This window comes from Calonectris borealis, chromosome 1, assembly GCF_964195595.1.
Source record: "Calonectris borealis chromosome 1, bCalBor7.hap1.2, whole genome shotgun sequence".
NCBI classification, from domain to species: domain Eukaryota; kingdom Metazoa; phylum Chordata; class Aves; order Procellariiformes; family Procellariidae; genus Calonectris; species Calonectris borealis.
The window spans coordinates 134249106-134274873 of NC_134312.1; the positions used below are offsets into that span (position 1 = coordinate 134249106).

The 25768-nt window shown below is 39.4% G+C and overlaps 1 protein-coding gene across 1 annotated transcript in view; it reads left to right on the forward strand.

The window, feature by feature from the left end:
- The window catches only part of SCML2 (Scm polycomb group protein like 2), a 71155-nt gene that overhangs the window by 8668 nt on the left and 36719 nt on the right, over positions 1-25768 (forward strand). Inside the window, exons 2-5 of the mRNA XM_075175377.1 lie at positions 5425-5532; positions 11650-11718; positions 18320-18390; positions 22625-22859. Coding sequence (XP_075031478.1) covers positions 5511-5532; positions 11650-11718; positions 18320-18390; positions 22625-22859 — 397 coding nt within the window. The 5' untranslated portion in view covers positions 5425-5510. The remainder of the gene's footprint in view (positions 1-5424; positions 5533-11649; positions 11719-18319; positions 18391-22624; positions 22860-25768) is intronic.

Sequence of the window (25768 nt, forward strand, 5' to 3'; positions counted from 1 at the left end):
TTTGGTCTGAACCTTGTTAATGTTGCTTTTTAAAATACACAATGCCTTGCTCTGTACTGAATAATACACTTAGTACAGTTTGAGAGTTTAGAGAGATTTTTTGTAGTCTTGAAATGTATGACTTACTGTAATTACAGTTGCTCATATTCTAAAGCAGATCGTAAACTTACCTGGAGAGACGGCAGAACATTTACAGGCAGTATTTTACTGCTGACAGCTTAAAAGTTTGTTTATGCTAATCACTTCATAAATAGTGAGCAGCGCACTGTTGGTGACTTTCTGCGGAATTTTGCAAGTGCAGAAAATTACTTCTTGATGTTAAGGCAAATGACATAACAAAACGATATTTTAAAGCACTAAGTACACACTCTTTTCCTTTAACAGCTTAAGAAATATTCAGACTTAGTTGTTGTAATAATACATATGGCTAGCTAATATTTGCTCTTTGGAAAGCCTGTAAATTTGACAAAAGCCTATCTCTTCTAGCTCTGTTTTTATCAACTAGAAGAGAAGGTGTTCAGATACATCAGCTCATTAGAAGTTCTGCTGATGAAAACATGGAAGTTTAATTTCCTTTCATTGAAAGAATCTCCCTCTTTTTCTTTTTTTCTTTTTTTTTTTTTTTTTTTTAAGCGAAGAATGTGAACTAAAAGAGATTCCAACTTGGATCAAATTTCTGGTCAGAACACTGACTGATTATATATTTGTGTGCATAAATGAAAGAAGACCTGATCTTTTAGGTTTTGTTTTGAAATCACATATGTGTAATGCGAAATAATATTGATTTTACAACTACAAAGCTTGTGTTACATTTTACAATCTTCTGATACATTTTTGCTTTGAGCCTTTGAGATCTTCCTTTTCTATAATGATGCCACAGTATGCTCTAAAAGGTGTAAACTGATTATCTCTATTACAGAAATAAGGAATTATATGCTGTTGTGTCTTGAAGTATACTAAATGAGTCTACACACTGGGTAACTTGCTGGAAAGTAGATTTTCAAGTATTGGAAATTTGGAAGTATTGCACGTTATAGAGATACTCCCTTTAATCTTACTGTCTTTATTTGCCTCTTTTCTGCCCCTTGAAGACTTGTGAAAATGGTATGAAGTAGGGTTTTTATTTAAGAGATAACGGATGAATAGATGATTAGGTTTAAAAAAAAAGTATTCCAGATTCATGAAGGATAACTTTGAAGGAATGCAGTTCACTTTCAAAAAAAGTCACACTTGTCTGGGAAGCAACTGGTGCCTGTAGGTACACGTTACCCATACGTGGAAGCTGGAGTGGGAGCCACGGCTGCCGCGCTGTCTGTCGGTCCATGGAGGAGGCAGTGCAGGTCCTTTTCTTGAAGGGCTCTCTGCAGAGTTGGCTGTAACAAACGGGAGGAAGGAGACGAGGAGCGGTAGCAGCGATGGGAGCGTGGTGATACTGGCCAGCAGTTTTAACTGGTGGCTCTTACGTTTGTAAAGCCAGCAGCACATGAATGCTGGTGGTGAACACAAATGTAGGACTTGTACATACAAGAGAGTTGGGGGGAAATATTTCTTTAGGCTTACATTGTGCCTATTCTCTGTTTATAATTGGTTTTGCTGTTCAAACTATGTATAATTCTTTTCCCCCCTCGTGTATGGAAATTTGATCTGGAAGCATTTGTAGAAGAGAAAGAATGAAGAAAGAGAGGGGCAAGTATAACTCCTTGTTCAGACTGAGCCTGAAAAACATCTGCTTGTGTTTCAAGTTAAAATGAAGAAGAATTAATTGATGCTTCAAAGTGGTTGTTTTGTGAGATTTCTCTTCTGCGCTGTGTATTTGTATAAAAGAATAGCCTCAGTCCTTACCTGGCAGAGGCTGCCCATTGGCGACTGTCCCTTCTCCTCCTGAGGACGGCAGCGATGAGGTCTGAGTTACTGCATTTATACTAGTGATAGGGTCAAAGAGCTAACTGGCCCTAAAATTGGTGTCTCTGTCTTACCTCTGAGCCTGACATGCAGAGTCATTGGCACAAAAACCTGAATCTTTTTGGTGGGTACTAAGCCTACAATTTACTGGTTGCTTAGGCTTCTTTTAAATGTTATATTTATCTCCACAATTCCGTGTTGTGTATTTTTTATGAGCGGGCATGCTCTCAAGGTAAACTTGCACTGGCACTGGGAAGCCCTAAATATGCAGGATTTTTTTCAGGACATTCGGCTTACTTGAGTGCCTGGCTTACAGTGAGAAGGATAATGGAGATGCATAGCAGGAAAAACAGAATACTAGCTTCTTTGAAGTATTCTTCAAATACATGTCCTTTGAGTAATTCTTTCAAAATGAGAAGAGCAAAGTTAGACAGGAAAAAATGTTTTCCGTCCTGTTTTCTGACGCCTAGTATTATGTAGTAGCAGTGCAGAGAGGGCGAAGGCTTAGGCTTGTCTACTAATATACTGCTTTCTGACAAAGGGCTTGCACAGTGGGAGGTGGCTAGTAGAAGTGATTTGGGGATTAACAATAAAAACTTCAGTAAGGAATTAAAGACAGATGAATGCTTTGCATCTGATTTTTAAAAAAGTAGTTGATGTAAGGGAACCTAGTCGGCAAAAGAATAAAACTGTTTTATGAGTTTTATGACTATGAATTGAGGTGTACGTGATGTAAATAATACAGTTCGTGAGTGTGGAGATCCTCCACAGCTCTTTGAATTGAAGATGTTTTGATGATGAATCCGATGTTATGCTAGATTCATGGATTTTTTTTTTTCCTCTTAATTTACAACAAACAGTTTCTCCTTGGTTTACGATATGGATTCTGTACTTCTGTGCCCTAAATCAGTGGGTTTGGGGCATTTTCTGTCTGTGACTGACAATCACTATGCTTAACTTGGTTTTTGTAACTTTGGTTTTCATTCTGGTGCTTTGTGCATCCTAAAGCCATTACGCTTCAGCCTTGCCATTGCATTTCTTCGTTTGCTTGTATATTCCTGACCTTGTTTTGTTTCATCTTTTCCCTTCATTTCTAGAAGCTGCTAGATTAATTTCTTAACCCCAACTTTCTGTATCACTGACTTGGCTTGCTTGCCGAGGTGCACATACAAGAATGCAATGAGCTTTGTCCTTTCTATGTAATTTTGCCAAAACATCCCTGGAGGTTTCTCCCCTGTATTTGCTGGTGGTTTTCTTCTCTTCTGTGGCGGATGTGCTGTGGGTTGAGCCAGGCTGGTGATGGTGAGTGCAACGTAAGAGGACTCTTGTCTTGGTTAGCAAAGGACGTAACTGCCTTGCTTAGGGTTTGCCGCTTAATTACCCAAGGCAATGGAAAACTGTTCCTAGGTCTGCTCCTGCAAAAGAAAAACTGAAGTTGTTTCAGACTGACGCTGCTCTGTTTGGGGGTAACTGGCTTTCATTTTGCTATAATTCAGCAGCATGTAGCAGTTGTTAGATAGAGGCTCAGAAATACCGTTCTTGAATGTTTTCTGTGACAAACAGCACTATCTACAAGCTAATTTAATAGCGGCTCTTAAATTGAATACTGTAGGTGTGACTGTGTTTTAAGTAGCACCTCTTCGAAATAGTAGTATATTGTATTCCTGCAGTTGTGTTTGCCCCATTTCAAACAGCGCTTTTAGAACTTTCAGTTGTCTTATATTTTTAACAGGCTGGTGGGCATGCTGTAAAATAGCCTATCTGGTACAACACAAGTAATGAAAAGCTGGAATTCTTTTTATGTTCTGACAGACGCTCCGGTTGTGCTAAACTTGATGACTATCACTGCGGGGTTGGAATCTTTATTACTGCACCAAGCGCAATCTGGTACTTGGAACAAAAAGATAAAAAACATGCACTGTTTTAAAGTAATCTGTAAAAACAGTTACTTTGCCTCTGCATCACCTTTCACGATTTATCACTTGCAGCAGAAAAGCTTTGAATTTTTGGGGGAGTCTATGAAAATATCAAGTATTTCAAATTCATTTGATAGCTTAAAAGGATTTCTGTTCTTAATCCTGATGACCACTTATGCTATGAATGCTATTGTGTAGCAAAACCTGCTTATTTTATGTTAGTATTCGGCTTTATTTATATCTGCTTTCAAGTCTCAATCTTGAGGGTTTTTTTGTAATAACTGTCCAGCATGTTCACACACAGCACACACACACACTAAATGAATTCTTCAGTCATTGGCATTTTTAAAAACATATTTAATTAGTTTTAGCCATGAGACTTGCACTGTGTAAAGTTTTCATCATGCAATCCATCACCATAGTGTGTAAGTTCCTCGAAATTTCACTGAAATGTCACAGTTTCTGGAAAATACTTGGCTGTGTGACACCTCTCTTGTTATATGCAATATGTATGTGTAATTATTTTATTTTAGCATGTGAGTATAAGATTCAAGAAATTCCTAGTAGATACCTTGCTTTTCAACTATTACTGCTTTTATGTAACACTGGAAAGGTGTAGCTTCTGAAAATGTTACCTTTGGCAAAATTAATCTTGGATACAGTGTGCACATATTTAAATTTAAAAAAACCTGTGAACTTTTGATGATGTCAACTTCAACCTCATGAGAATTCCTTGAAAGGAAATGATCAAAGAAGATAATTCAGAAATTTGAATATATTTTTACCCATTATTACTTGAGCAGTAAATGGAAAAGGATAATAAACTTGCTGACTTTGTTGCTTTGAGGCTAAAGAGCTTCAAATGAAGTTTGACTTGAATTGAACACAATCAAAGTTCTGAAAACTAGATGCTGGAGTAGAAAATCACAGTAACACACACAGAAAATAAAGTTTGTTTTTGCTATGTTACAATGGTTTAACTAATTTGGCCCTTCTAGTTTCTAAACCCTACAAGAATATGGCTCGCTGCTTTTATCTGCAGTTAACGTTCCCCTAACAGGTTCTCTCTACTCTGTTACAAGTGGTAGTGGGCAGGGGTATCAATGAGCACTTGTGTCTATGTGTAGATGTCTTACATCAGTATTTTGTCCCCCTTCTACTGTAGTTGTGAAAGATAGTGTGTTTTACCCAAAGGTGTTTAAATTGCAGATTTCTAAACTCTGTGCAAGTGAGGCACGACAAGTGGGTTATAAAAGTGTTTCTTCCATTTTTCAGTAATATTTGTTGGGGGAAAAAGGAATAAAGCATTTTTTATATCTTTCTCTGTATTAAAAAGCCACAGAAAATGCAAATCATTATACAACGAACTGTCTAAAACAATGGAATAAAAGGTTGGGTTCTTCTGTACCCTTGCTACTTTGATACAGCCATTGTTTACATGCTGTTCTTCTACAAATAGCTTGTTAAACGTTTGCAACTTTAAACCAGCAAGATAATTATACACCAACACACACAAAAAATCCTCCTTTCCAAAAACAACAAAAAAACCCCGACCCAAACCCCAACAACAACCTCCCCCCTAACTTGTTGTATTACTACTCCACAGGAAACTGTTGTGCTGAAAGGAAGAATTAACTGGTCTTTCAACTTCAGCCTTTTTATTGTGAGAGGGAAGATCACAGAAGTGTTACCATGGGGAGAACAGCAGCTAAAGGTAAGGCCTCGTAGCTTTTATCCGAGAGGAAAGAAAATAGGGAACCTGTTTCTTTCTCTTTTCGAAGGTGGTGGGTTATTACTTGACAATTACTATACTGTTAGATTGAAGAGGAGAGGTTATGGTATGTATTGAACACAGGTAAGTTCAAACTTCATGTTGTTTTAGAGTAAGTACGCTAAATTCGGCTTATCCTGTAGTTCTATACAAGTTCAACCAAAGCAGTTTTGTCCTATGACAGCCTTGAAGCCATTATACTGCTCTAAAATTTAAGAGTGTGTCTAGGTGTGACATTAAATAAAATGTAGTGCTTTATTCTGTAACTGCACATAATTTAGCAGGAGGATAACTAAGTAGTCCAAGGAATCAGATTTTACCACAACGAATGGCATTAGCAGCTGTCTTCCACAAGCTCTTGAAGATAAAATGAACATTTTTTTAAGAGATTAATCCACAAATGCACAATGCACTATGAAGGTTTGATTTCTGCTGTGTCACATCTGCAGAAGTTAATTTTCAGTTAAGTGCTAAAATGAAGAGTGAGATTTAAAAAGTAACAAGGGCGTTTGGGTTGGTGAAACAAAGAGAACGTGAAGAGAGAAAGACCCACTGTGTAAAACCAGGTTGCTGCTGGTTTTCAAAGCTTTCAGATGGGTAGTCTTCCCCCATAAAATGCTGCTAATACTTTTGTACTTCTCTCGAGCTTTCCACCTTCAGCCCAAGCTGCTTTATGTGCTTGCGTGCTCCCTTGGTAAATAATTGTCTTTTGCTATAGTAAATTTTCTGTTATGGCAGGAGTCATCCATTCAGTTGTTGTACCAAGAGTTTATGGAGGAAGTCTGTCCCCTTCTCTTATAGGTTTTCTGCATGACTGTTGTCTAAATATACTAAGAGACACCCTGTTCCGGGCAGATAAGATAAGAATCCCACTAGGGAAGCACAGAAAGAAGGGAAAGCAGACATTTCATACTCACTCTGCCTTGATATCCTCACCTGTGTGCACTGAGGCTTGGTGAAGGGTAGCTAAAAGGTGCTCACAACCCTGTCTGGAAGGGAGTGGAGAAGGCCTCTTCCTGAGCAATGATAAGTCTTGGGTTTGTCTTAGTAAACTTCATCTGAAGGCGAGTAACTGCATGGCATGGGAAGAGCAAATGTTTTTGTCACCCAAAGTTGTTTCACGTCCATCAGGAAGAAACAAGGGATTTCTTTGAGAAAAGTGTTCTCTTGCCGTGTTTTGAACGCCTGACAGAGTTTGAAGACTTTAAGGTGGCTAAGAACTAGCTGCAGAAATTTAAAAAGCATGACTGCAAATTGCTTTTTCCCCCACATTGGACAGCAAGCAAATAGCAAGTCTTAGAAGATGATACATTGTGCCTCCTCATGTAGCACACCAATCTGTAATAAAAACTAATGCTGTTGACAGAGGAGATGCTTGCCCAGCATGCAGACAAAGCAATCGTCTTGTTTGTTGAAAGGTTAACTCTTGCCAGAAAGAAGTGTTGTGGATTTTTAAAGCATTTTGGACACGAAGCTGGAGTTGAGCTTGGGAGTTTATAAGAGGAACTATACAGTGGTCACCAGGATTATCTTTACCAGATCATATGTTCTAAAGGTGCCCTTTCTGATTGTAAATTTTTTTTTTTTGTCTCATTCACAACCCAGTCAAGATAGCTTTGTCTGGTTTCTTCCTTGTCTCTAATTTCTTGCATGATAGATGTGGTTGCTCTTGCCTGTCTTCTGTTGAGTAATCTTATCAGCAGAAGAATTCTGTAGTTAGAGATAGGGTGGGAAAAACGTAAACACATGGAGTTTTGAATCGGTAAGCAGAAAGCACTATGTTAAATAATCTAATCTTGTTTTGTATCTACTGCTTTAGTTTATAAAGTGTGCTGTAGAAAAACTGTTAGTTGGTAAACAATAGAATACGCTTCTTTTGTAATTTTGGTATATGCTGTATTCTAATCTTGCTATCTGGAAGAAAACAGTCTTTCACGGGGTTTTGAAAACAAGTATTTAGCCTATATGTATTATTATAGGCTAACTGTGTGTGTGTATATATATATTTACATAATGAATATACTAGCTCTCTATATACATACATGTATTGCTATATTTTTAACACTTTCTTTGAAAATGATATCCTGTTCTTTGCTTTTTTCCAAAAAGAGCTGAGTAGCATGTGATTAAGTCCACAGTAGCAGCATTTCATTTTCATTTGTGTTTTGACAAAATGATCTAAAACATATTGTGTTTTACAATGGAAAGTAAATGCAAACTTGTCTCTTTAAAAATGGACTTTATAAAGAGAGGAATGAACATAGATAATTAATTCAATTGAATTTGGTTTTTTTTGTCACCGTGAGCTTCATTATTCTAGAAATCAGAAGTCTCTTCTGTCTCTAACATAACAATAAAGTTCCCATTTTCAAGTCCACTTTTCAGCTTTGAGGGAATTAGTCTGAACTTGGCTAGGTAGAGGAGATGAAAAGAAAATACTCTCTGTACCTGTGTAAGTATTTCCCCCTTTTATAACCTCATTTTTGAGGTTTGTCCTCAAAGTTTGACCAAACTGAGGGTCTTGCGCTGAGGGAGTCATCTTCCTCAGCCAGGTGATTTGACTTAATAGTCTTCCATGTCTTAATTTTGTTTTCAGTGATCGTTGGAAACTAAAATTACTAGAATTCAGGATATCAAAATCTCAAACGTAGATTAGTGCACATTAAAAAAAAAAATCACACACGTATTTCATGTTTACAAAATTGGATTTTAATCTTGTTTTCTTTAATGTTGCTTTTAAAAATAAACCATAAATTCTTATCCACCCTGACTACTGACATTGGAAGAGGCACACCAGACCAAGGCATCATAGCAACTGTGAACTATAGACTGGGGGAAGCTCTTCTGAGGTGGTAGTAGATACAGGGTATCTCATGTGAAAACAGGATAGTAATTCTTACTGCTAGTAGCTTTTCATCTGCTTAGACAAAACACTCCAGCTTTATAGCGGTCTTCTAAACATTGAGGGCTGGAATGCCTAAAAGCAAGGGGAGCCTTTGAAAACAGTCTTTGCTTTATTCAGACTTATTTTTTGGATGCTTTTGCATGTGCTGGGTGAGTTTTACCTGGACGTTTTAAAGATTAGATTTCTTGCCATCAAAAACAAGTAATAGTGATGGTGCTTTGGGTTTATTATGAATGAAGATGCCTCTACCTCAAATGAAATAGATATTTAAACTGTTATTGAGGAATCTATTTCTTCTCATGAATGTCTTCATCTCTTCTTGCTCTTACAGTTATCTAACAGCTGATGATAAGAAAAATGGGTTGCTGAGTGCTCCATGTCAGCATTCATATTTGCTGTGATATTTGTGAGATAGGCAGTAAACCTAACTGGTACAGGAAGTAAATAATTCGGGTGGTGTTTGTCAGCGAGAACTCATCTGGTGTCCAGGCTGTGGTTTTTCACATTCTTTCACCTCTTCTTGATGTCTCTTATCATGAAAAGCTGTCACCTTGTCTGAAATCTGGCACTGTTGGGTAGATACTCTTTCATGACTTTGTCCTTTCAAGCTTTGGGTGTTCGCAGGAAGCAGTTATTAGTTCTCTTCTTCAGTAAGTCGCTTATGTGGGACTCCGTTGGATTTCCTCTTCGGACATAAGCAGATCGGGAAGTTTATGTACTCGGTAAGCTGTCAGCCTGATGTCTGCAACAGTCCCATGACTTTTTGGGAAAGCCTGACTAACTGAGCTTGTAGAACATGACAAAAAGCTCTGTTAGTGATTGCCACTGCCCAGTAGAAAACTAGCTGGATTCAGTTCAATGCCAGAGAGGCTGGATGGAATATACTTTCATCTGTAGGTGGCAGAAGGTGAATGTTATCCTTGTGTCTCATCATTCTTACTGGACTAGTTTTACCGCTGTCCCTTCTCAGGTTCCCACTGGTAGTTGTTGTCAGGTTGTAGGGTGTCCACTTGCGTGGGTTAAAGCCCTACTCCTGAGGAAGTACCAGGGTTAGAGCCCTTTGGGCACCATCCAGAAGCATTTCAGCATTTCTCTGAAGTTGACCTCCATAAGGATTTTTCTTTGGGAACCTGTCAAGTGCTTTCAGGGATGTAGAAAATGTTTCAAAGCAAACTTTTTCCAAAAGAATGAGTGTGTAAGTCAAGAAAGAAGACTAAGTAAAGGAGTAAACAGAGCATTTTCTTTCCTTTTCAAAGGATCTTGGGTACTTTCCATACCTGCTTTAGGAGAAACAGGTGATACTTTTGCAGCATATTTTGAGCAGGTATGTAGCTGTATGTATGTATTCTGGGACTGTGGAGGACTGTGGAGTCCCAAGTTATTCTTGGAAGGTGTCTCGGCCCTGAGTGCACTAATAGGCTTTAATGTCCATGCCCAACCCTCACCAAGGCTCTCCCCACTGTGCCCATGGCGCAGGACCCCATATCAGCCCCTCGGGGCCGTCAGCCCTGCCCCAGCGAGGCTGCAGCAGGACTGGTCTCCAGCTCCCCACAGCCCTGTGCTGCCCGGCCATGGGCCCTGTCGGGCTGGGCCCACCTGTGGGCCCATGTCCCGGCCCGGCCTCAACCCCAGCCACAGGGGGGTGCCTGGGCTGGGGCTGCTCCCAGTGCCCCCCTGGTTGCTCCTGGCTGGGGTGGTGGGTTGGCCGTGGCTGGTGAGGCCCTGCTTGGCTGCCCCTGAGGGGTCCCTGGCCTGTGCTATGCCCTGGCCAAAGGAGCACCACATCCTACCCTGCGCAGAGCCAGGTGGATGGCTTATCCCCTCCTCGCTGATGGATGGGGGATTTTGGGATTGTTGACAGAAGATTGTCATGATTCAGCTCTTGCTGTACATGGCAGTTCCTCAATGAATAATGAAAGAAGTGCGGCGGAAATGATCAACATCACACATGGCTCGTCGGTACTCTCTGTTTCAAGAAAAGCCTTATTTACAGCAAACATAGAAGAGAAACACAATTAGGGCGTAATCTTTGCTGCAGAACAACTAAGTGTATCTCAAGTGTTTCTGATCACCAAATCCCTCTTATTCTAGGTTAGGAGTGTTTTTATTTCAAATGCAAGCCAATCACTAGCTAAAGACTTAAGTGCAAGCAGATACAGTAACTGGCTACCAATACAATCTTTTGGTACAAGTGAACCATCCCTTCACCTGTTCAGGCTAACTAGGATGGCCAAAGGCATGAGCTGAGGCACCTTCCCGGAGGAGTGGCCCCATTCCTGATGCTGAGGCATTTGCAAACCAAGAGAGTTATTCAGCCATGCAGAGCTTGATAACCTTATTAAATCTGAAAATGTACTTGCATTTCATTTGCCAGCTCGGTGTCATATTTGAATTGTGCTTGAATTTCAGTCCACTAGTGTCAAAAGCAAGTCACCAAACCAACATATTTTAAAGACTAAAAGGAGCAGGTGGAATTGGCTCCGTCTTCTCCGTTCTAGCCTCCCAGTCCCCCTCTGTGTCTCTCATATGCGCTGAAATCTGGCAAAAATGAAATATGACAAACTCCTTTCTGTATCTGTGTGGAGATGAATGGTAGATAGTTCTGAATTTATTTTTTTTTAAATAACTGAAATGTGCACTGAGGTAGCTGCTTGCATTTGAGTGTTCAAGAATTTGAATATAGGATGGAATCTTTAACTCAGAAATATGCTTTCATGTTCATACTTCAGGGTGGTGTTTTTTTTCTTGTTTCTCAGTTCATAGTGGTCTAGACAAGATTTAAAAAGCTATCTGGTGGTCTTGAGGATCTCAAATCACATGTAGGTTGAGTAAAGCTGTTAAAAATTAGGGCAGAATTGCTCTTCATGGAGCTAATACTACATTTTCTGCAACTAGATTAATTCTGATAACATAATATAAAGTAGTCAAAAGCTCTGCTTTTTCATGCTGTACTTCTCAATGTATTTTGAAAGAAAAATAGTGCAGTGATTAAATTTATAGTACAAATACCTTTTTGATTATGTGCTGGAATGAATAAAAGCAAGGCAATCTTTGGAACAAGACGTTCTGTATTGTTTGAAAGCATTCTGTGTTATGTTGGACATCGTTATGATGTGAATATTACATTTATTATGTAATGGAATCTTGTCTTTTAGATTCAAAGAATATTAAAAAAGAGAAAGATGGAAAGAATCAACAGGCAAACAACCCGTCTTTAAAAAGTGGTAGGTATTGCAGCTGTCAGGTTATTAGTTAAGGTACCCTAAAAGAAAAAGTGTGTATTTGGATTGTACTATCTCCTGAGGCTTTTTTGCAATCTTTTTGGCTATTACTGGTGGGTAGTTAAAAATATACCACTGCTTTTGTCTAACTCTGTTGGGAAAGTATGTTTTGGTATAGAAAATGATGGTTGAAATTGCTTGACTTGAGCCTGATAGTTTCACTAGCTAAGACAAGTACTCTGCATATATAATCAAAGATGCTGTGTAAACATTAATTTTTTTTAGATCATTTACTTATTTGTCTGTTCTTCTAATCCTGTATTTCCCAGTTTCATACCTTTTCTGCCTGTTATCTTCTTTTTCCTTAATGTGTTTGCTCGTGCTAAAGAAAGGCTTTTCAGTTTAATAGCCTGAGTTTTTAGTATTGCTAATGGCATTAAATTGCCTGGGATTCTAATTTTACTTCAAACTTAATCTGTTTTCAAATCACTTTTTTGTTTATAATAAACTGAGGAAACTACACAGTTACCAGAAATGATCCAGCTTCTTACCAAACCTCTGCTATCTAGTGGACAGCCTCTACTGTCCTCAACAGGTGCCACAGGGCAGCATATACATGGGTTTGCTGGCAATTTGGCCTTTGTGAGGTGCAGTGAGAGGGCAGCAGCATCCTTATATATGCTTCATATGTTCATGTTGGTTGCTTGAATCTGGGGCGGTAGGAAATGTCATGAGTGCTGTTGACTAAAGTTGAAAATCTCTTCAGGAGTCCTTAGTTAATTCTCAATAAAATATCACTGGGTTACTTAAACTCTCACTTTGCTTACATTTTTGTGCCCTCTGACTCCTAATAGATAGTCTGGTTTAGAGCTTTTCTTGGGTACCAGCAGAGGAGTTCCTTGTAAGTAGTGTAGTCACTGAGTGAATGTGCTGAGATACTAACATGGTGGCTGGGTAGTTGAGGTGATGACTTCGCATACAAGATACAATACCCTGTTACCACCAGCCATAGTACAACTTTCTGCTGTTACATTTGCCAAGCTTAATTCTTCCATTTCCTGGGATCCTAGCAGTCATTTTTGGTATTCTTCCCTGTTACTTTGAGGCAGGTGTATTTGTGTCTTGTTTTCCCTCTTCTGCAATGTAAGAGGAGCTCCAGGCAAACTGGACTGAGATAGCATGTCTGTGTTTTAAAATAATGTTGTCTGACATGACAGACGGAGCCCCGTAAGACACTCCCCACCAGCAGAGTGCTTCTCATATGTGGATAAGATAACCATATTTAATGAGTCACTGGAAAACGGTCCCTGTCTCCTTCTGCAATAGAGAGCAAGGTGTTGAAAAAGCTTTGTGGAGAAGCAGTGCTAAGCAGGCAAGCCTTATTCTGTCATCTGTGTTCTTCCACTTAGGACTACGCTGTTAACCTACTGTCTGAGCCCTGAATTTACTCATGAAATCTAGACTCAGCTATGTCAAACACCTAGAGAGGAGTGCCTTGCTCAAGATCATGCAAGATCTCTGATTTTCTATAGATGAAATGATAATTTTTATCCCGTGTTGTTGCTTGTTGGTAGCAACGAAGAAGAGCGAGCCTCTTGGTGCTGGATGGAGAAAGATGCCTTACAATGCTTTGGGCTAACATCCAGGAAATCTCCAGAGTTTTCAGGGGGATGTGTGATAGGAAAAGTTGAAGAGGAGGGGACATCTAGAGGTGTGAGAGGAACAGGTGAAAAAATAGACTAAAGTAGGTAGGGAAAGACAGGAGGAGGAGAAAAATTCTAATTGAATGATCACAACGTATAGAAAGAGGTACAAGGTATAAAGCAGAATGTGAAATACCTTACACTTAAACTACTATGTTTGCAAGAGTATGTAAACCAAAATTAAAAAGAAACCTCGTCTTTGACAAAGAGTGGTGGTGGGTTGAAGACTAGAAAAGATACATCTCTCTGTCAAAAGTCTCAGATGCATGCCAAAGGATGAGATGAGAAGACACGAGTTGCTCCTTCTGCTTAAACAGTGTTTAGACTACAGTGATACTGTATTAAACTAGGCTAAATAAACCAGAACCTTAAACTCTACCTATATACAAGTGACACTTAAATCATAGTTTTAATCTTCAATTTAAATTTTGTAAAATTTTGACAAACTAAACTGAAGCATTATGTACAGTAGAAGAAGATAGGGAGCATTTCAACAGATTGGGTATTCACATATTCATGGAAGCAGATGGGATGCCTCCAAAGGTGCTGAGGTAGTTGACTGATGTCACTGTGAGGCTTCTCTCTCATTTTGGAGAGGTCATAGCGATTGGGGAATTTTTATGATGACTGGAAAAGGGCGAACAGTATGCCCAGTGTCAAGAAGGACAAGAAGGGAGCACCTGGGGAATTACAGGCTGGCCTGCCTGACCTTGGTCTTCAGGAAGACTATGGAGAAAATCCTCCTGGAAGCCATTTCCAAGCAAATAAAGGACAAAGATGGGGTTAGGAACAGCTGAAGTGGATTTGCCAAGTGTGAACAGTGCGTGACTGATTCCCCTTGTTTACAGAATCAGTTATCACAAAAGGCAGAGTAGTGGATGTTGTTCATCTTGGCTTTAGCAAGGCTTTCTGTACAGTTTCTACAGTGTCCTTTCTGCCAAACTGGTGAGATGTGGTTTGGATAGGTGGATGGGAAATTGACTGGACTGCCAGACACAAAGGTTTTTTGATCAGCAGTACAAAATCCACCTGACAGCTGGTAGCTTAGTGGCATTTCTCAGAGGTCAGTGCTAGGGCTGATGCTATTTTATGCCTCACTGACAGATGGGGACAACTGGACAGAACACACTGTCAGCTACTTTGTGGGCAACATCTAACTGGGAGGAGTAGCCGGTAGGCTGGAAGGCAGGGCTGCTCTTCAGGTGGACCTCCCCGTGCTAGAGAAGCGGGCTGACAGGAACCCTGTGGGTTGCAAAAGCAAATGGAGAGTCCCTCCCGGGCGTGGGCAGACTGGAGCCCTGCAGCAGCCCAGGCGGGAAGCGCGCTGCCCGGAAAGCAGTTGTGCAGGAAAGGCCCTGGAGCCCGGGCAGGCAGCAAGCTGAGTGTAGGCCAGCAGTGTGCTCTTGTGGTGAAAGACATCAACTGCATACCGAGTCCTATCAGCAAAACTGTAGGCAGCAGGCCAAGAGAAGGGATTTGCTTCTTTTTGGTATTTGTGAGACTGCATCTGGCGTGCTGTGTTGAGTTTTGAGCTCCCCAGTACAAGGAAGACGCTGCTATACTGGAGCAAGCTGGCTGGCTGTCCACCAAAAAAATGAAGGAGCCGGAATGCAAGATGTAAGCAGAAAACAGGTACTGAAACCAGAAAAATGGTTTCTTCAGCTGAAAGAAGAGAAAGCTTATGGGAGATCGTCTTGCTGTCTTCAATTACCTGACAGGCGGCTGTAGAGGGGACAGAGCCAGGCTCCTCATCGGTGCAGTGGAAGAATGAGAAGCAACAAATACTGGCTGGAGCACGAGAAATTCCTACCTGATGGAAGGAAAAAAATCTTCACATTGAGGGTGCTGGAACCCTGGAGGAGCAGGAGGCTGAACTAGAGAGCTCCTGGGATCCCTTTTAGCTTGAGTTACTTTGTATTGGCAAGTTTGATGAGAAATGATCGGGTATTAATACAGCATTGCAGAGAACATCAAGGATCATTGACCCATGGGTCATTGCCAATAATGCAAGCAACTATGGCATAAACTTATTTTCTCCATTTTTAAATTAGTCAGGCTGTTTGCCCATGCTGATTGTCTTGGATCACTGTTTTAGAGTCTCACTTCTGTGTTGGTTACAAACTCTTTAATTTTTTGTTACAAAATGTCCTAGTTACCTTCTGATGTGTGTTTTTTTTTTTCCCCCCCTGTTTCCGGTGTGTGATGATTTGTTCTTCAGCCTAGAAAGTCCTTTCTCTCTCTAGTTTTCACTTTGCTGGTGGGTTTTAAAGTTGTGCTTGTTACATAATGGGTTTTTCTTAAGCTGTTTAATTCAGCCTGTAGGTTTGAGTGGGAAGAGAAATGCGTGTTACATCATTTAGTGCGAGCTAATTTTCTTAAGATTTTCTATTTCTCAGAAGTTTCATGTTTTCAAGGGTGTTAGAATTAGAAATACATATAAAACAACTGCTTCTTTACTGTGCACACTGAGCAGCTTTTTGTGTAGAAATTTTTTGCAATGCGATTATCTTCCTATGCATGCATCTTACATGTTGCAAACATACATTCATCTGGTATTTCTGTGTCTGCAGTAATTAAATGATGATTAGCACCATCTCTGAGAGCTTGGCTTTAATTTAATACAGTGTATCTTCACAGGTGGAGAGGTTCTAACTGAAACTTCAGATCGTTTCTGCTTGATAAAAGAGGTTTTGATAGCCAGGATTTAAAGCAAAGAGCCAGGCAATGTTGTTTTCCTCTTGGCTTTATCTGCAGCTGGCTGCTTGTTACCTTATGTGTCTTTCTAGTAAATGTTCCCTGGAAAAAAAAAAACCTGTTTGTTTCCCTCTGTGCTTTTGGGTCATCCCACCAAATTTACAGTCCTGTTATCTCAATTGTTATAATCTGGGAAATGCTGCTATATAGAGATAATTTTTTCATAGGAGGTGAAGGGGGGTTTCTCCTGGTGAAAGGTGCTGTCTCTCAAGTATCTATATTTGGATGGTCCGTAACACAGCGAGGCTCTGATTCATGGTTATAACTTTTACATCATGTTAGATCTGAGGCAGCTGGGACATAGCTAATATTTTCTTTTTGCTAGATTTAATTTTATTGAATTGGGTACTTTAAAGTTTACTAAGGTAAACTCTGATTAAAAAACAATTTTTTTTTTAAATCAGATGTCAATCTGAAGTGGCAACTTTATTATTAGACTCAAAGAAGAATTTTTATAAGATGAAACTTTGCTAGCAGTTCATCATATTTAATTTTTGCAGCCTCCTTGGCCTGTCAATGAAAAGAGCAACGGATCTGGAGGCTACTTTCTGGAGAAAGCTCTGAAGAGCCATTTCCTGAGCATGCCTTCCTGAAATACAAGTATCTAACATATACTTAAGTTAATGTACCCTGCGTTTTGTGAGTAACACAAAATCGATGTAACTGTATAAATGTGTGAATAAAATTTTCATTCCGAAATAGGCAGACTTCCAAGATTTTGTATGGAAACATCTTTGTTACCAGCCTACATACAGTCCACAGCTTTTGAGCTACCACATTAACAGCTTTTGAGATTTTACTGACTTATTACGTAGCTAACAACCACATGGCTTCTGCAGTGCCAAGGACAAATCACTCATACACTTTTGAATCTGTTATGCCAAAAAAAGAGGATCTCAGCAGGCCAAGGGAGTAGTTCTCTTCTGCTTGAGGCACTATATATTTTCAACTAAATGCTGTGCTAATGCAGGCAGACTGTGGGTTCGAGCCACCACGCATCCTTCAGAGAAGCAGTGTGCGAGTGCTGGAAAATGCTGCCATTTTCTGATTGTTTCTGATTGTTTCTTTGCTTCTCCTCTCTCCTGAAAATTGCAGAGGTGTGTTTAACTGTGCCCAGTGGTGTTTTTGGAAGGATTACTGGTAAACCTGGTGCGGTTTCTCCATCATCACTAAGGATTTTGCTATTGGCCATGTGAATGGCCGTTGCTGAGCCGCTGGGTGGCATCACTGCATCATTTTGGGGTTCATGGGTGATTTACTCTTCAGGAACATCAGAAAGATGCCAGCTGCCCAAACAAGAAAAATAAGCAAAAGAGCTCACTTAGATAATTTAGGAACAAAAACATTAGCTGTGCCATTGTAGTTTTTCTCTTGTGCTTTATATTAATTTAAGTAATGCTTGCTTATATCTTTGATGTTAGTACTTCGTACTGTTCCATTCATGCAAAACTGATAACACTGATTAAATCAAATGCAGAATACACTCACCCATGCACATAAACAATGCCAGTATTGACTGGAAAAAATAGCATGATGCTGTTACTTAACATTGCCATAATATTTACCCTTTATCAGACTTCAGATGAAAAGAGACAAAGATGCAGTTGGAAGGCTGTACTAATCCTTTTGCTTTCTAGTGGACTGGGGATAGTATTCTCAACATATATTTCAACAGAATCCATGTGTCTGTGTTTTTCAACATATATCATCTCAGTACTCTTATGAGGTTATCATATCAGTCCTGCTGTTAGGAGAACTAAGATACAGAAGGGCTAACATGATTTGTACAAGGATGCTTGGGAGGTCTTTATGCAGAGAATTGAGTCTAGATATCCTGACTTATATCTTTGTTATGTGGACCACAAAAAAAAAAAAAAAAGAATTTGGGGAAGGTTTATATTGATTTTGCTTATTGTGTGATCCCCTCTATGAATTAACAGTACTCCTGAAGCTCCTTCAAGGGTCACGTGTTTTTTCAAAGGTGGAGTTTCGGTTTGAGAGTAATCCTGTTCTTGGGGGGGGAAAAAAAAAAAGTATTCTACAAGATAGTTGTGTTTTTCTGTCCCTTTCTTTCCCCAACCTTGCTTTTAATTTAAGTTTCCTTTAAAAACTGTCTGTGTGGTCTTTTTTTATCTTATGTCTTCCAGAACAGTTTAATTGGGATGATTATCTGAAAGAGACTGAATCAGTAGCTGCCCCTCTACATTGTTTCAGACAGGTATGCCAGATGCTATTTTGCAAGTGTGTGTATGTATGCATGTTACAGAGTGATCCTAGAGTAACTTTTATGTTTAGACGGCTTGCAGGCTTCCCATTTGACTTCTTTTGATCTCTAGTTACCAGTAGCTTACAGTTTTGGCTAGCTACTGAAGTTTTTCATTCTTGGTTTCTGCCTCAAGCCAAACTTTGAGGGTTTCATTAAAATTGTAGCTTTGGACTCTGTTTTCCTTTAAAAAAAAAAAAAAAAGTAGTTAATGAAAACAGACTGTCTTATCAGAGCTCAAAATTATTTTCTAATTTTTTCAGGAATCTTAGAGGTACCATGGTTTTAGTGAGAATTAAAATTTAGCTGTTCGTCAGAGAAGCCTTTCTCCTGCCCCATTTCTGAAAGAGTCTTTTCAATTCCGGCTAGCTACAAGATATGTGTGTGTGTGTAATAGAGTTTATTCGCCAATTCTTTTCTGGATCTCTTAAATGTATTTAATTTTGTTTCTGAGCAGAGTGCTTTTTACTAACGAGTAACAGATACTGAAGTTTAAAAAAAAAAAGAATTAAGGGGAATATATGGCAATACAAAGGAAATACTGGATTTGTAGTGAAGGGTGTTTAATGTACTATTTCATATTTTACATTGTGCCCTACAAGTTTGATTCCCCCCTGCCTGATAGTTTGGTATGTATTTGCAAATGCAGTTTAAATCTACCATCTTGGATAAGCTAATGACCTCCAGTTATTCAGCCCTTTGGAGACTGAGATGACCTCTGCAGGCATCTTCCTCTCTGTAGAGGGAGCCAGGGCTGGTATTTTCCCAAGTTGAGTAGTATCTTAGCTGTATAAAGTTAAATAGGATGAGTTTTGGTCTGTATGCCTTCACTGTGTTAGGAAAATAGATGCTGAAGGAATTGGATAGTTCGGGTTGATAGAACTGTAATAGGTGTGACAAGTGGTGCATGTCTAGTTTAGTGGATTGGGCATGTTCAGAAAGGTATCTTCTAGGGTTTGTTGGTAGTCTGATGGTACTGGCCTCCAGTGGGGACTAAACAAAAAGCAACACAAACGGAATAGACTGGGGAGGAGAGGAACCATCACTCAGTGAATCTGAAGTAGTTGCAGGAATGGAGAATAGGGAGGGAGAAATACAGGTGGTAGTATTTCCTTGTACTAGATCTTGAATCTCAGCTTGCTCTTTGCAGATGAGGATAAAGGACGAAGAACCCCTCACATGCTGCCTTCAATGAGAGATGGCTAAGAATAGCAGTATCCATAGCTCTGTTTGAGTGGAGCTTCAGAAATTAATTCTACAGTATGTGTTTTTCATAGTGGATACCAGCTCAAGGCAGAGACCTCAAACTCTGCTTGGGTAGAGGCAGAAAGCAGTAGTATATCCCTGGATCATTCTGAGGTTAATGCCATACTCACAGACCATAGACCACCATGACTAGAGTGTACGCTCCCAAGAGATGTAGCTACTGCAGAAAGCCGCTCAGAAGCCTTTCCTTGTGCTTTTCTTGCATCTTTCTCTTCCCTACTAATGCTCAAGAGGTCCAAACTGAACAACTGAGTAACACCTTGAATAAAGATGCTTAAGTGACATGCATTGACTGAGAGAGATAAATCGGAGTGACCTGGATTGCTTAAGGAGCATGTGGGTTGGAAAGAAGAGCTTTAATTTCTGTGCATAGCAAATTTCAAAACAATTTACATATGCAGACTTTCAGTTTTTCTAAGAGCTGACCTTTAAGTAGAAAGTGATATGCAATGTTAATTAGTGCAGAACTAGCTCCTCTCGCTACATAATGTTTGCAGATTTTAGAAACTAAAGTGCTTGAGCTTTCTGTAGGACTAATTTGACTTTTATTGGGTTACACATGAATTGTACGTGTCATTATCACTCTGTGTAATGCAAAGAAATAGACTGCTGTGGCCAGCCAGAAAACAAATAGCAGAGAGAAGCTTAATTTGACAATTGTATCCAGAATTTGTGACCTGTGGGAATTCTACAAAGTTTAAATTTTGTAGTAATTAAAAATTACCTGGGGAGCAATAAATTAAAGCCTCTATCGTAAATTAAGATACAGGTACGGACAGCTAATGGAAATTGATTAAAGTATTTATCTTAATTTAGAAGGTATTTTATCCGTTGCTCTAAGTTGTTTTTAATTGCTACTTAAAATTTCTATGTATTCCACAGCCCTTTCTCTCACCCTGAAACTTTTTTCCAAGCAGTTGAAAGATTTTAAATAAAAAAGCTCAGTCCCTTGTGGTTTGAACAGAGCTTATAACAAGGCTGTTACTGAGTGGGTTTTGTTATTTTGCTGTAAGGACGGACTGGCGTGGAGGAGTTAACTTTTTTAGTAGAATGCCTTGAATTGTTGGAATTTAAACAAGCTCACTTTTTCTACAAACAAACAAACTCCCGAATTTCTCAGTTTCAGTTGCCTTTCATGGCTGTAGAAAATAACAGCTTGACAAGCAATATCCTGAAATTGAATTGCCCTTTAAATTTAATATGCTCAGGTTCCCCTTTCAGACAGCCTGCTGTCTAAACGCAGCATTGGCAGATGCTACACTCAGCGTTCACTGGATATTGTTCGCCTCTTTGTTTTTTGGGCTTGGGCTCCTTCAGGGCTCCTGCTGTTGGTCTAGGGTGTGTTGTAAATAGTGCACCTGCACAGCATAGCAAGTAGAGCAAGATGTATTTTAAAAAATTAAATGTGGTGGAGACAAAATATCACTAAAACTTGTTGCAGTAGCAGATTTCTTCAGCCTTCTCCTGTGTACCCAAACAGATAAGTGCACCCTTACCTGCTTACTGTGGGATCCCCACCTGACCTGGTCAGGCAGGCAAGAGGAGGGACATGTGAATCTTGTGAGCGTGAATGCCCATAGTTTTGGTTTTTCTACCTGCCTCCCGTGTTAGGATTCAGATTGTGTTAGTCTGTATGGGGTAGCTACTGGGTTTAAACGTCATGGGGAAGGCTGCCTACAGTTCTTGGTGTCTGTGCTCAAGAGCAGCATTGTACTGGAAGAGTTGCAGAAAAAGGCTTCCAGGATGATAGGAGAATAGTCACCCTCTCCTAAGAGAAACTTCAGTGCTTGGCTTATTTAACTTGTTGAAAGAGTACTGAGAAAGGATCGGGTTGCCCTCTGTAAATACGCATAGATTTTGTTGTTATTTGCAAAGGTGCAAAAAGAATTTAAGTTAAATGATAGTGTTGGCAAAAATTTCTGTTAATAAATTTAGGCTGGAAATGAGGAGACATCTAAAGAGAATAGTGAGAGGTATTCAGTCCCAGTTAGTATTAATACAAAGTTTTGAACCACATTAGATGATGTTATTGCCTGCAGTACTACAGTAGGCAAGTAATCAGACTGTGATCCAGTCAATCTCTGCCAGTAGTGTGTTGATACATGAGTAAAAAATACTTTCCTTCTCTCTTGTTCATCTTTAGCTTGTGACAAAAAGTTCTGCTCAAAGACCAAGTTGAATTTGTCGTGTTTCTTTTCCCTGCGCTAATTAAATTGGCATTTCATTGTATGTGTATGAATATATTCAGTTCTCTACAAAAAAGCACAAGCTGCAATTTTTGTCTTAACACAGAAGTTTTATGTGACTTTAGGACTGTCTGTTTTCTTTCTGTAAAACACAGTCCTTTTTCTGTCTTCTTTGTATTGTAAGCTTTTTTTTTTTGAGGCAGAAACTCTTTCTTGCGTTGAGCTTTTGTAGTGCTTAGTGCAGCAGGCTCCAAATTTTGTTTAAATACCCAAGATATTACTCTAATGAGAATAACTATTTCTTTTGAATTGAAAGCTAATAAATCTTGTGGGTGGGGTATTTTTTGTGGCTTGGTTTGGGGTTTTTTTTTTTTTGAGTTGAATGTCATGTTTCCTGATGTCCTTGTTTTCCATTCACTTCAAGTATTAATCACTGCTCCCCCATCCTCATGTTCATATCTTTGTCAGGGATTCCCTTGTTACCTTTCTTAGAGTGCCTATCTTTTTAGAAATCGGTCATGTTTATGCACTAGGAACATCAAGTATTTGAAATGGTAGCTTTTGGTAGGTTATCCAGCTGCCTTTTCTGATTTGCTGCTAAACACTCAAAGTTCAAAGGCTTCTTTTGAAGCCATTTATATGATATGTTTGGATGAATGAAAGCTGTATATTGAACTGGCTGGTAAATTTAGCATTACTAACAACAATAAGAAAAAGTCTTTTACCTTTTATTGTAGTCTAGAGTTCCACCTACGAACGATTTCAAAGTTGGTATGAAACTGGAAGCCCATGATCCTCGCAATGTTACCTCAGTTTGTATAGCTACAGTAATTGGAATCACTGGTGCCAGGCTAAGGTTGCGGCTGGATGGAAGTGACAACAAAAATGATTTTTGGAGGCTTGTGGATTCCTCAGACATACAGCCTATCGGGACCTGTGAAAAGAAAGGGGGCATGCTCCAGCCTCCGCTTGGTAAGAAACAAAGCTTCTGAACTAACATGTGTGGAGTATTGCTTTCTTGAAGTCAATTTTACCTTTTTGTCTTCGCAAATTCAATGGTACTAACACTTCACCAAACCATTATTTAATTGAAAAAGAGGTAAGCAAACTAATTCAGGCTAAGTGCATTGTGGCTTTTTCTTCTTTTTGGATTCTTTTGATATAAGAATGAGCAGAACAATTAGTTTGAGTTCTGGTGTGGTTTTGGTTTTTTTTTTTTTTTTTTTAATAGTCCCGTAATGGGAGTGTCTGACAGCTTTCTTATTGATGAGATACACTGTCATGTCCCCATTCTATAAATGTTCCCTCATACACACCCTATCTTACGAGTGTGTACCGGTGCAACGTTTTCTTGCTTGATGCTATGCGTGCTCCTTTTACTAGACCTTCGTAAGAACTGGGGAAAGCTGACTTGCCTTTTTCCCCCTCAGTACATCAGAGCAGCCCACCAGAAGGCGCTCGCTGTTAACCGACCTGTGAAACGCGCAGCAGGGCTGCAGGAGGTGCATCAGTTCAGGACAGTCTGAATGTTTTCTCGGGCACTGAGCAAATTGGTTGTGGTCTGGGAAAGGCAGCATAGGGTGGGTTAGTAGTGGTATTGCAGCATTCTGCTCTGAGGTGGGAAAAACAGCACTGCAGAGCTTTAGCAAACTGCAAGCTTATATTGCATGTGATTCTCATCTCCTCAAATCGACACATGTTGGGGGACATCTGATCAGTTTGTCATGACTAGTTTGTGAGCACAACAAACAGTTGTGAACAAGGTGTAGCTTTCCTATGCTTAGAAATAGTATGCAGAATTTCTTTTGCCTTTCATGAGCAATACAGGTGACAATATTATGTGTTTCCCCAAACTGAAAAATAGTGCTTGGGCTTAGTCTTACTGAGGAAGTTTATTAAATGGGGAACTGTACAAAGGAATTCCTTCCTATGTGATGAATAGTGAGAGGTAACTTTGACTAACTACTAGGGGTAATAAAGGGTGGTATCACCTTTCTTTGCTGTGATAACCTGTATATTTAGGTCTGCATTCTGGTACCATATTTGTTATAGCTTAAACTTCTAGGTGTGGAAATCTTTAAAGAAACGCATTTTTCGCATTGTTCTGAAAATAGTTCTACTTTTAAAAAGGAGGAAAAATAATGACCAAAATTTATCTTAATTCCCTCCCAAGCCCCCCACAACAGCAACATCCCCTCCCCTGTTATCCTGTTATTTTCTGTAATTTTTAAAAGATGCAAGAAATAACATTCTTAATATAAGAAATGAACTGTAAGCAGAAATTGGTTACTGCTGGTTTCCCATCTTATAGTTATGAACCTACTTCTGGTTTAATGTCATCAGTTACTCTTACTGATTTTGCATCAGAGGTTTAGTGAAGATAGGTATGATTTCTCTTAGTAGCCTCTCAAAAAAACTTGTCATCCCAATTTGTTAACAACTTTCAGTTCTTCTGTTTGAAAGATGAAGTGAAAAGTATCATTTCACTACAGTATGGAACTTGATTTGCTTGTAGAGAGGCAGACAGACACAGGAGCAGTTGACATAACCATCAAGACACTTCATATAGATTATAGGGGTAGATTTTTGTGCTGTTGTGCTGCTTGGGAAACACAAGAAAAGCAATGCAACCAGGGTGCCAGTCTAGAAAAATATTATTTGGTATAGATAGATGCAGTTTGAGCCCAGAAGGGCTTTTTTCCTTCTTTCCTGTGGATATATAGAGGTTTTGAATGAAAGCACTGGAAATTTCTTGACACCTGGGGGAAAAGATTCTAATTTTTTTTTTTTTTTTTTTTTTTTGAGAGAGAAGTTACCCAGTTGACCCTCTCTGAAGTTCTTGGTATAACCTTGTAGAATGAATGCAGTGATACCAGTATGAAAGAGGGTTGTAATAGAGAAGAGTATGCCTATTCCTTCAGCTACACATATGTACAGTGTTAAATATATGGCTTCAGTTCAGGAGCACAGTGCTTTTTAAAATACGTTTCTAAACCAGTCTGATGAATAAAACAACTCTGGTTATGTATAAAACGGGCAGTCGATCCGTTAAGAAGAGAAACTTTCCACAATCGTCAGTGGAAGTAGAAAGGTTGATGCCTTCTCTTTGGATACTGTTTCTTACCCCTATTCGGTCAGGCTGCTTGTAGTGCAGCACCTAACAAGCAGCTGTTTCCCTGCACCCAGGCGTGTAAGTTTACCTGCCCTCCGAACAATTGCTGGTTATTCAGAAAAGAATGCGAATGCCATTATTTTGTCCCTCCTGCCCTAGATTTTTCTAGAGATAGGCTAAATTCCAGCAATCAAACATTCTGGCATACCTAGATAAATTTTTGAAAAAGCCTTTTTGGCAGTTTTACAGCATCCTGTTCCTGGGCAAAGCTGGGAGCTAATTGGGTGTATAATTACCTCCTGTTAGACATTTAAGCAACTGATTTTTTTCTTTTTTTCCTGAGTAGTAGGGAACCTTCTAGGTACTAATGTTCTGCTTCTATCATAATAACTAGCTAAAATAGACCCTCCTACGTGATTTTTACATAAGTTTAATTGTGCATGTTACATAAGGGTTTTGAGAAAGTGATTAATGTAGCAAAGGGTTCCTGTTCCAGCCTCTGTTTTTCTTAGGTGAGCTTTTTTGTTGTTGAGAGCTTAAAGTTCTCAACAAATTATGTTGAGGGTAACATTTTCTCCGGTTTTACCAGGACGACTTAAAGGCCAAATGAAGTTAAATGAAACTGTTGTCTAGTTGTCATTCCTCTGTCTTGCGTATGTGTCTTTTCTGGGCTAGCTGGTTAGGAATATTGTGTTTCAGTAACCACATGTGTTTAGGTTGTATAAAGACTCTGGTATCAAACCAGGACTGATAATTTGAGGACTGCTGA